Source organism: Actinia tenebrosa, unplaced genomic scaffold, assembly GCF_029948245.1.
Source record: "Actinia tenebrosa isolate PJP-AT-01 unplaced genomic scaffold, QUT_ActTen_1.0 PGA_scaffold3__52_contigs__length_22856419, whole genome shotgun sequence".
Classification (NCBI taxonomy): domain Eukaryota; kingdom Metazoa; phylum Cnidaria; class Anthozoa; order Actiniaria; family Actiniidae; genus Actinia; species Actinia tenebrosa.
Window position 1 is genome coordinate 13,242,931 of NW_028292580.1, and position 12,563 is coordinate 13,255,493.

Below are 12,563 nucleotides of genomic sequence, written 5' to 3' on the forward strand. Positions count from 1 at the left end.
TTAATCAAAATCAGAGACAAGCATGCAAATATTGATGTCCTATTGAATAGTCACTTCTAGAGTTCTTTCTTTTCATTGTTTATTCATGCTCTCAATTGCCAAATCATTGTTGAGTTTAAAACAAAACATAAAAGCGTTTTCACTCGCGTGACAAGGAAGCCATATTTGTGTAAGAAGCAACAGTCAACAGGAAGTTGGTTAACATGTAAGTAACTGAACTGAAACGAGGTTGAAAGGTCAAGGCTTAGAATTTCCTGGAAAGCCAATAATCTATTTTCGCGTGAAAACAAAAAGCAAAATACTTTCGTTTTGCTCTTAGTTTTATGAGCATAAAGTGGTTGACTGGTTTGGAAATCATATCCATTTATAATCCAATCATGAGAAAAAGTCTTCTTTTTATAGTTGTCGTTTTTCTTCTCGTTATATCCTGTAATGCTTGCTGCAGACGACGACGTCGAAGGGCTCCAGGTAGGTTTTAAAACGTGTTCTATCGGAAAAACAAAAACAAAATCCTTCTGCTCGCAAACTACGAAACTGTCGTCAAATATCATAATAAATTTACAAACCACGAAGTGGCTAGCTCTGGATGCTGTTTCATCGGCGTTCTGCACCACTTCGCGATATATTTTAGCGAGACAAAATTTTTTTATCATATTGTCAGTAAGAGGTTTGCGTCTGCAGCTCACAGCACAAAGAACTAATAACTGCATTGTCGCCTCACTCTTGTGATGAAAGTTTCTCGGCGACACTATTCGATGAGCATCGCTTTCTGGTCAGCGTCTTGTCGAGTTAGCAGCTTGTAATATTGTCTTATTCTATCATATAAGCACTCCTTTCTACCACCTCTTTCTACCATCTCTTTCTCTTTTACTCTGACGAAGGACTAGCGTCCGAAACGTCAGTAAGTTTTTTCATCTTTTCAAGGTGTATAATTTACCTTTATATCATTACTGTTTCATTAGAAACACCGATGCAGCTCACACTAGTTTTTAGCTAGTATAAAATTTCAGCTTGTAATACTGACGTTTTTATGTAAATGCTATACTTTTTGTATGATTCTGAATTTTTCAAATATATACAAAGATATGTAAACTAAGATCCTGAATTTTTCAAACATGTACACATTTTTTTTTTTTGAAAAGCATTCACTTTGAAGCATCTATAAAAATGCTATGCTCAATGCTCTGCCGTTCTCAAGTGCTTTAAGGTGGCTGACTACTTTTTAACACTCGATTTGAGGCGACGATGTCGCGCGCTCAAAAACCGCTAAATAATCTTCGCGATTTTATTAAAGAACCATAAACATTGAACTTCAAGAGGGCAAAACCCTCAAATTTTGGACGGGACTCTATATTTCTTTTATTTATCTATATTTTCCAGGATAACAGGCAATATCCCATTATTTTTCAAAGTTTAAGACAATTCTGATTATCAGACCAATGTAAAAAATCGTTCTGTTTGTTTTGTGCTCAATTTTTACGATAACTTGCACACCGTAGAACCTGAACAAAAAAAGTTTTTCCATTGCCTACAATAGTTTATTAAAACAACTTTTATCGGTATTTTATAAATATAGTGTAAGTTACGTGTTCGGAAAAAAACTACAGTAGAACCCCGCTCTAAGGACACCCGCTTAATAAGGACACCCCGCTATAAGCCTTTTCATAGTTTAAGAATCGATTCCACTGCGCATGCGATTTTATCCCGAATTTCTCACCTTCTTTTGTTTAATTAAGAACAAAAGAAGGTTTAGACAAAAGAAGGTGAGAAATTCGGGATAGAATCGCATGCGCAGTGGAGTCGATTCTTAAACTATGAAAAGGCTTATTAAGGACAGGTTTCAAAGTCCCAACGAAAGCAACCGACCCGAGGTCACGCCGGAAGAAATACTTTTGTATCTTAGGCCGTTAAAAAATACACTCACCATAATTTCGAAGAAAGATTATAAAGTTATAAATTATAAGTTAAATACTTTTGTATCTTAGGCCGTTAAAAAATACAGTCACCATAATTTCGAAGAAAGACTATATCCAAATCCTAACCCGCATTTACGATACGAAGACTTCCGGCGTGACCTCGGGTCGATTGCCGAAAGAAATCCGTTGAACTGGTGTACAGTGAGCTCCAAGTACGGGTCAGAACAAGCGAGGTAGTATGTGAATACAGGCAAATTTCATGACTTAAAGACGCAAAGACTAATCTCTAATACGACTTTCTCGGTTCTATAGGGATGTGAGAGAAGGGTCATGACTAAAATTTGGCGCTGGAAAGAAAATTCGAAGACGTACGAGGTTTCAAAGACCCGTGATGGTTCGCTTTTGGGACTCGAGTTTCCAACCTTCTCTTATTTCTTACTGGTGGGGGAAAAAGTCTTAAAACGGGCTAAATTTAAAAAATAACCACGCAGAGCGAAAGAAGTGCTATTTCTCAATGATCGGGTAAAATTTCGAGGCTTTATTTCACGTTTCAATGATTTTATTGAAATTTTTGATGAATCTCCATACATTTCCTTACGGACAGGACACCACAGAAACTAAGCCTGGGCTACCTGTGGGTGTTCCTATTAACCGAGGTGTCGGGAAAACAGCTGAAAACACATTTCTAACCATTCACTTTTACTGTACTGTTAACCTTGAACTACAATGGTCGATATAACAGCCTAAACTGGAACAAAAAGTGAAATACCGTACAAGAACTACATTCGCATTTACTGCACTATATTGTTGTACAATTTCATTTTGAGTCGTGTTCTGGAAAATAACAGTGCAATGGTATTGCGAGCTTTGTCTATTTCTTTATGCTGTAATAGGAAACTCTACTGCAATGATCAGTGTGTGGTCCATTGATATGCAAAAACTGACAATATAATCCTTATTAAGCTCATTATATCAATAAACAAATACAGTAAAGACGTCTTCAAATTTCAAGTGTCCTTAATGTGGGGTTGATTTTGTATGGAAACTGTCAGTCAGGTCCTAGAAATGTGTCCTTTGTACTTATTAACGGGTGTCCTTATAAAGCGGGTTAATTTAACAGAAAATGTATGGAGCTTTCGTTGGGACTTTGAGACCTGTCCTTAATAGCGAGGTGTCCTTATTAAGCGGGTGTCCTTAGAGCGGGGTTCCACTGTAATTACAAATACATCGTTGTCAAATGTATTGTAGATTCACTATTATTTTGCCCTGCAACTAGTGAGGTAATAATATCTAATATATATTTTTGCTTCGTTTTGTAAGTAATATGACGCTCGGGAATTTATGAGTGGTGAAATGTAGACCCTCGAGCTGCAAATAACTTTTGTCTGAAATTCTTTTTGTTAATACTTAAAAAGAAACCCTTTCCTAGACTTTCAATTGTGTTAATAATAAAGTACTATAATTAAGTACATCGATATGAGTTAATAACACTGGTTTGCCTTCGGCGGAATTCTTTTGGCTTCGTTTTCGTTTTCACTTTCACTTTCACTTTTATTTTCACTTTCACATTATCTTTAGCTTTAGCTTTAGCCTTGCTTTTTCTTTGTGATTTTTGTGGCTTCTTTTTATTTATTTATCCGTTGTATTTCTTATTTAAGTTCCTTCTCTTTTGAAAAAAAATTGGTTCTTGTTTGCGTCAATAATGGAATCTGGACATCGTACTCAAATAATAAATTTCAAGATCACTGTAGGCATCAAAATTTAAATCGCCAGATCACCGGACCGGGAAATTTCCAAGAGAATTTCCCCTGCAACTCGTGATCTACCCTAGCTCAGAACAAAACAAAAAAAATCATTTATGCTACTAGGTCGAAACTAAAGACAAAATATCAAGTTCCCCAATACTGATACAAACAAAATGTGATATTATTATCCATGTCATAATAATGATTTCAAACGTCGCTCACCACCAATATCATACTCATACCAGCCATTTTTATCTGTCTTACTTTTATTTTTGTTCGTATGTCATATTTTCATACCTATATTATTCATCGTTGATATTATAGCTCCTATACATGGAAGCTGGGGTGCATGGTATCCGCAAGTCGACTTTAATGGCTGCAATTGCCATGGAATAGTCACGCAACACAGAAATTGTGACGACCCGTCACCTGCTCATGGTGGTAGGGCATGTAATGGGGATAACTACCGAGACCACGACTGCAATGAATGCAGCTGCAATAATGGGGGTTGTCAACATCAATGCAGAAATATTTATGGCAGCTATGAATGCTCTTGTAATCATGGATATAGAAAAGATGGACACAACTGTGTAGGTGGGTAAATAAAATAAACTAAATATATGCATTGCGGTAAAAACCTTGAGCCAAGCGCAACCAAGTACCTTATAAAGTTGCAGTAAAAAGACGGACGTCCCTTCGACGTCTTTTCAGGTGGAATTGTATTGAATTGTTTTTATTTGCTCGAGTAGATGATAAAAAGTGGCAGCTTTTTCTTTCTGCACGTGGTTTTTATGTCAAGGAAAATTTGTCAAGGCATCTTACTAAGAACAAGAAATATTTATGAGTTACCCCAGAAATTTAACGGAAAAGTCTTGGACTACTTCTATTGCATTTCGTTTCGTAGCGATAACTTGCAGGACCAGTGACTGGCCGGCCCCAGAAAATGGCGCCAAAACAGACTCATCGTGTAATAATGGCAATGTAGTATCTGTTGGGACGACTTGCCAGTCAAATTGCAAACCAGGTTACACTTTGGAAGGCTCAAGTAGAGCAACATGTAGATCTGATGGGAACTGGATACCAAGTAATCCACCAATATGCAGAGGTTTGTTTGCAACTTATTTATTGTACTCCATTCTTGTCATATTGCTTAAGTAATGAGGTTAAATATTGCTCGATTTCACTCGACGTCATTTTCTGTTTAGTGTGCAAATGTTCATCAGTTGAATAGCAAGTGTTCATTATAATTATTTCTGGTGACAGAACATGGTGGTCAGTGTTTGACCACCATTTGGGGCAGATAATAAGATTCAAAAACTTTTTTTATAGATTTACATGTATATTACTAAGGTTGAAAGCAATTACTAACTAGTGGAATATTTGATGATATATATAAGAAAAAGAAAGAAAAGCTTACCAATGTTTGGTACATTGAAACAGTTATAACATGCAGTAGCATATCCGTACCAGTCCACGGGTCGGTTACGCCAGCAAAATGTACAGCCAAACCAAGAGAAGGCACAGTATGTACTTTGGCATGCAAAAATGGCTACTCTTTGGTACAATACTCAGGATCTGAATACCAAACACGCTGCTCGGCTGGAAGATGGACGAACCCAACTAACTTCTACTGTAGAGGTATAAAACTATGATATCCAAACAGGAGTTTCGTTCTGAAAACATAAGTTGCAGTTGTTGCTCAATCACAACTTGCTCTTTTTTGGGTTGATTTTAGGACTCAACAAAAAAAATAATAATAATAACAGAAAAAAATTGACGAAAAGAAATGAAGAGAGAAGAAAGGAAGGAAGGAAGGAAAGGATGAAGGAAGAAAGGAACGACGGAAGGAAGGAAGGAAGGAAGGAAAGGATCAAGGAAGGAAGGAAGGAAGGGATGAAGGAAGGAAGGGATGAAGGAAGGAAGGGATGAAGGAAGGAAGGAAGGGATGAAGGAAGGAAGGAAGGAAGGAAGGGATGAAGGAAGGAAGGAACGATGGAAGGGATGAACTATGGAAGGAATGGTACAATAGGACGAAGGAACGATGGAAGGAAGGAATGAACGAAAGTTATAGCTTACTCTAGTTCTTCTTAATTTACAGACCTCATGAAACCAGTTTTTTCAGCATGTCCTGAAGACATTCAAGTCTATGCTGACAAAATGCAAACCAAAGCAACCGTTAGTTGGGAACCAGTTAACGCCAAAGATAACGACGGCCATGTACCTCAAATGACAGTGTATCCAAGTTACGTTCCACCCAGCGTTACCTCTTATGAATTCCCAGAAGGAAGTTTTTACATGACCTATACGGCCAGAGACTCTAGTGGAAACACAGCAACTTGCAGCTTTAGGATAACAGTCCAAGGTATTTTACACATACACACGTGTAATATCCTTGCAGTGATGGAATTTATCTCTGGGAAGGTTTGTTAAGTGCAACCTATTCTATACTAAGAGTTGGAAATCCGAGCTGAAGTCATGCTCAATTCTGGGCATGGGGTGGTCTTTATAGCTCTTTTATATAGCTCAATTACGTTATTGTTCTTAAATGATATTTTTTCTTTCTAATTTAGTTCGGCGCTGCCCTGCAGTCTCTCCTCCTACGAATGGTAGAACCATACCACCTATATGCTCCAATCTCTATGGCTCAAAGTGCAGTATGGAGTGCAACGAGGGATATAATCTGGCTGGTAGTGCAAGAAGAGAATGTGACAGAGAAAGTGGTTCAAATGCGGTAAAATGGACTGGGGCAGACGTAACATGCCAGAGTAGGTTTACTTCGAATTATGTACAGTACAGTTCTTTATGCTTTTATCTAGTTTCATCTGTTGTTAGTGTTGTCCCTTTATGGTTTTTCGTTTACTTTTGCTGCTGTATTTTCGAGTATGTTTCTTTGCTTGATTGTTTGTTTGTTTCTTTGCTTGCTTCCTTAAATTCTCTGTCTGTCTGTCTCTTTGGATTGTTTGGTTACTCTTGTAACTTAGCATTATAGTCCACTTGTAAATGAATTTTTTTATTATTTCATAATTTAGTATGTTATTATTTTCATATCAAGAGATGTTCTGATCTAGTTTACTTGCCAATGCAATGATTTAATTAATTTAATGAATATGTTATTATTATTATATCAAGAGATCACATGCCCTAAGCTAATTGAGCCCAAACACACAACGATGGCTGGTGTTGGATGTATATCATCCAACCCTTCATACAAAACCTACTGTACGTTCAGCTGTAAAACTGGTTATCAAGCCAAATCTGGTTCCAAAATAAGAACCTGCAAGTCTGACGGCTTGTGGAGTGGGGATGAACTGGTTTGTCAAAGTAAGTAAGAAATGAAGTATCAATCCAATACAGCATGCCAAGGTCGTATTTTCACGTTACACTAACCCTTTCAATCAATCAATAATAATAATAATGATGATGATGATGACAATAATAATAATAATAATAATAACAACAATAATAATAAATTAATTAAACTTTATTGACAATAATAATTAACTAATAATTCACTATAATATGAGACGTGATAGGAATATTGCTATAATTATAAAACAATAAAAAAAAAGAGATTATGAATATAACAAATAACAAATATATCTTATAATTACTTACTTATCTATGAATACATATTGTAAAATAAATTAATAGCTCAAAACACGAGTCCAGCTCTTCACACTGATATAATACTATATAAAACTATAAATTTACCAAGGACGGACTGAGACTATCCCCTGACAAAGTCAGAGTGATCAAAGAGTGCGGAGCACTCAAGAGCAAAGAAGAAGTAAGAAGTTTCCTCGGGATGGCCGGGTACTTAGACAACTTTATTGAAGACTACGCAAGCAACGCATCACCACTCCACCGACTGACGAGAAGAGAAGTCAAGTTCCAGTGGGGAAAGAAAGAACAGAAGGCATTCCAGACAATACAAAACAGCCTATCCGACAAAAAGTCAATGGCGTACTTCGACCCAGACAGACAAATTATCCTGAGAACAGAGGCAAGCTTCAACGAGGGCTTATCTGCAGCTCTACTTCAGAAGATAGAAAGAGGTATGGAACCGGTACACTTCATAAGCCGCACAATGACAGATGCTGAAAGAAAATACAGCCAGGCAGAGAAAGACGCACTCGCCATCAAGTGGGCCAAAGATCGACTAAGAGTGTACTTACTGGGAACGCCAAGGTTCACAATCATCACGGCACATAAAGCACTATTACCACTATTCAACAAGATAAAGACCAATATGCCTCCAAGGATTGAGAAGTAAAGTTTTATTCTTGAATTTCATTTTATCTTAAAATGTTGCAAGAAACCACTTCTTATCAAAAATCAGAAAAGTACCGTCAATTCGGTTTTTCTTACAAGTTACTAAATCCACTCCACTGGTTCACAGTTCGCAGACGATGCTGCTGTTATCAGTTTTCAAGAGTCGGAAAATCAGCATCTTCTTTGTTAACCGATTTGTGATATGGTGTCAATGGGGAAGCTTGATATTACGAGTTGTTTAGTGTTGTACGTTTGGTATCAGGAAAAGCTACACTAAGTCAATCCAGTACTTTCCTAAACTTCTCACAAATGGCGTTCTCGTTCCTTGTATCAATGCTGGAGAATCATTTCGATATTAGGAAGATTCCGTTCGATTTTGACATGTCTTATGACCAACATCGATCTGAAGTGACCTCCACTGTACGCTCCATGATATCTGACATTGATATGAAACCACTTCATCCTAAAAATAAACTCCTGCTTTATGTCGTTATGTTTTATCTAAAATATCCTGGCATTTAACTGTTGCTGACCTCGGAAAAACATGGGTAACTGAAAATCTTGACCCCTTAGTAAATCAATATCTTCGCAGATGTCTAGAAATCCCCATATCTGAACCCTAAGTAACACTTATCTACCAAGAAATAAATTTTATCCCACCTTCAGTCAAATTCATTCAATACCAAACTGTTACGAGAAAAGCCTTGAAATCATCTAAAAGCAGCGACATAAAGTATGATGCCGAAAGCAAGAAATCTATATTAACATCCAACGACACAGTTATAGAAGTGAACAATTGTCAACCTAAAAGTATCAAATCCATCTTAAAGAACGAATTAGTGAGAAAGTACGAATTCGAAGTTGAACAGCAACCCTGGGTTGGACAATTCATGGCTAAACAGTGGAAAAACAAAGAACTGCACAAAGCATGGCGTGACATCTCAAAAATCTGGAAAAACATTACAACTGTTGTTTACATTATTCATACAAGTATTATTCAACAACTATTGCCAACTAAAGTCTATAACGTAAAGAAACTGAAAGGTGAAGAAGAAGATCTGAAATGTCGGCTTTGCCAATGAGAGTATTGCACGCATCATGTGCAAATGCTCGGCCATAGCCCAATCACTCTACACATCAAGACATGATCACATGCTTAGACCTGTGTATCACGCGATACTTAAAAAGTTTAAACTTTCTGATGAGAAAAACAACGTACCACCTTGGCACAAAGAACTATCCCCAAAGAGCTCTGTTGAAAATGATGAAGCAAAAGAACTGTGGAATATCCCTATCTACCAAGACAGCCCTCCAAAAGAGGTGCAAATAAACCAGTAAGAAAGACAAACAATGGATTATATTTGAAGGAACAGTCTGTAATGTAGGAGAGATACTTGATAGGGATTAAAAAAAAAACTGTTAAATATACTGTCTTAAAAGAATGTACCCTGGATATAAAGTAACACAAGTCAACATAGCGTGCTATGCTTAAAGCCTCTTCCATAGATCGTAACACTGCTCTCACCCCTAAATCACGCAATTCTAACCTTAACCGCATTCCATTCACCATCGCTTACCATCCTATTAACAACTCTATCAAACCTGTTATTAATCGTAACTTCAATTTACTCAATTCTGATCCAACCACGTCTAACATTTTCAAAGAACGCCCTCTTTTTTCGTTCAAAAGGGATCGCAATTTACGTTCTTTCTTAGTTAAAGGTGTACTTCCTTCTAATAAAGAACCCGGTACTTTTCGCTGCTCTCGCAAACGTTGCTACACTTGCCCTTTTGTTGCTTCACTAACTTCTATTAAAGGTCCCAAATCCACCTTTAATATTACTGATCATTTTGATTGTACTTCTTCTAACGTCATCTACTGTATTCAATGTTCAAGCTGCAACATGCTCTATGTTGGAGAAACTGGCCGCCGATTAGGTGATCGTTTTAGAGACCACCTTTACGACATTCGAAAGAAAGATTTAAATAAACCAGTTGCTCAGCACTTCAATTCTGCTAATCACTCTGAGCTTAATGCTATTGTTTTTGGTCTTTGTTTAACCCACGGCAGCAACCATCATCGCAAAACAAAAGAAATGCGTGTTATTCATTCACTTGGCACCGTTAATCCCCACGGGATGAACGAACGCTTCGCCTACATTTAAGTTTTTTTTTTTTTTTTTTTTTTTTTTTTTTTTTTTTTTTTTTTTTTTTTTTTTTTTTTTTTTCCTTTTTTTCTCACCTATTGTTGCTTTCTATCCTTTTGTTTTCTTTTTGTTTTATGGCTTATTTTCTTCTTATTGGTTTGTTTTCTCTATCCTCTACTATATAAACATCTCTCTCACTCTTACTTTCTATTGACTCCGACGAAGGACTAACGTCCGAAACGTCAGTTTCTATTTTCACTACGGTGTAAAACTAATCAATCTACGATAACTGTTTCATTAGAAACACCGACGCAGTCCACGCTAGTGTTCACTAGCCATCATCTACATAGTATTTGATTTTCTGTCTGGGTACCACACGGGTTTGATTAGTAAACTGGCTGATGTAGGCCTCACTGAAGGTCTAAAAATTGTAAGAAAATGTCAGAAATGGGTTATTTCACAGATCTGTGAGATTGTGAAACGTCTTTACAATTGTTAAATTTGTATACATCTTTGTAAAATCAGTCATGCAGATATTTGCTTAGACTATTCATGCCCGCAATATTCTGTATTCATGTAGCAAAAATGTCTGAAGTTGAAATATACATATAATAATAATAATAATAATAATAATAATAATAATAATAATAATGATTTTTTTTTTCTTTTAAAATAATAATAATAATAAACGCCAATGTAGCGGAAATTTAGAAATATTTAGATTTTAATAATTTATGTATAGTTTTAATATAGTATTATATCAGAGTGAAGAGCTGGACTCGGATTTTTAGCTATTAATTCATTTTACAAATATGTTTTCATAGATAAATGAGTAATTATAAGATATATTTGTTATTCGTTATATTCATAATCTCTCTTTTTTATTGTTTTATAATTATAGCAATATTTTTATCACGTCTCATATTATAGTGAATTATTAGTTAATTATTATTGTCAATAATGATAATAATATTAATAATAATAATAATAATAATAATAATAGATCTTTATTCACATTGATAAAATACAATCAAGTGGGTGCGCTAAGAAGCTAAAACAAAAAGGACTAAAAATACCAATATATATACACCTACTTGCAAGAACGTTGTCATACGAAAATAGAACATTAGTGATTTAGTGGGATAGGAATTATATTAAAAAACAAAAGATGATCACTGGAGCTGAACTTTTTCTCTTGTCTTTTAATGTATTCCTTTCTCAATAAATTACGGATGTTCTATTCTTGTATGACAACCTTCTTGCAAGTAGTATAAATTAATCTGTTAGAAAAACTATTCTTAAAACGGTCAGTGCTTTGAGCAGTTGTGTCAAAGCGAGGGTCAGAAATTAAATGAGCATCACCAAGTTTAAACACATACTTTGATTGAATGTTTTTCGACGATTTGTGGGAGCTTATGCAAATAGCCCATTATTATAATTTCTACTCTTACTATAATTTATGAATTATTTACATATAACGCGCATTCTGATCAATCAAAAAACATGTTCTATAACAGTATGATATATACACAGGCTTAAGTCTTTTTTTTTCGCGCGCGCGCTCTGAATTTGGCGTTCACGAGAAAAAAATTTTAGCGTCATGTTTCCTACGCCTATCTCGTGTTTTCTCAGTAATCCGCGTGTTTCAATCGAACACGGAAAACTATTTTATATTTCTTTAATAATTATAATATGTTGCATTAGATTATTTCATATTTCATTTCTGAACTCCACCTGAAATTCATTTCTGTTTGTTTTCTTACAGCGATGACGTGCCCTGCCTTGGCTTCATTGGGAGAAGGTTTAAATGTTTCAAACCAAAGCTGTATATCTCAAACATCTTCATACCAAGATGAGTGCCGGTATACCTGTCGTAAGGGTTACATACTCTTGGGGACAACCAGCAAGACGTGTTCCAGCACTGGACAATGGTCACCTCCTGGAAATCCCTACTGTAGAGGTTTCTATTCAAGTTTTCTCTCAGAGTTTTGTTTGACATTTTGAATTTCAGCCTTGTGTCTTTTCAATCCGTTTGTTTGGATTAAACGGTCATTGTTGAGAAGGAGCGTGCGAAACTATTGAGGAGGGGTTAGCACGTGCCCCTACATCTGGTGGCCCGCATCTCCTGGCCCCACACGCATCTCCTGGCCCCTTGGCCATAACTCGGAACGATGCATGCTATGGTAACAAAACTTGGTATCATTGGTGAGACTTGTGTTGTCAGTTATCTAACCATGTGACATGACGTGACGTCACATACCACGTGACTTACGAACTAAACATTTTCGCCGATTTTCGCCAATAGTCATAACAATAAATGCTATGGTAACGAAACTTGGTACGATGGGTGAGGCTTGTGTTGTCAGTCATTTGATCACTTGACATGGCTTGACGTCACATACCACGTGACTTGCGAACAAAACATCGCCGATTTTTGCGAACACTCATTTTAATGAATGCTATGGTAACGAAACTTGGTAGCA

General features: G+C 36.3%; 1 protein-coding gene across 3 annotated transcripts in view; it reads left to right on the forward strand.

Annotated features, from left to right (window-relative positions):
* The first annotated feature begins 259 nt into the window (after window positions 1-259).
* LOC148908692 (uncharacterized) overlaps window positions 260-12,563 on the forward strand; it is a 40,979-nt gene continuing 28,675 nt past the window's right edge. For all 3 annotated transcript variants that reach the window (XM_089034834.1, XM_089034836.1, XM_089034837.1), the window contains exons 1-8: window positions 260-468; window positions 3,986-4,255; window positions 4,566-4,766; window positions 5,102-5,299; window positions 5,760-6,023; window positions 6,232-6,426; window positions 6,791-6,982; window positions 11,846-12,040. In XM_089034834.1, coding sequence (XP_088890960.1) covers window positions 324-468; window positions 3,986-4,255; window positions 4,566-4,766; window positions 5,102-5,299; window positions 5,760-6,023; window positions 6,232-6,426; window positions 6,791-6,982; window positions 11,846-12,040 — 1,660 coding nt within the window. In that variant the 5' untranslated portion in view covers window positions 260-323. The remainder of the gene's footprint in view (window positions 469-3,985; window positions 4,256-4,565; window positions 4,767-5,101; window positions 5,300-5,759; window positions 6,024-6,231; window positions 6,427-6,790; window positions 6,983-11,845; window positions 12,041-12,563) is intronic.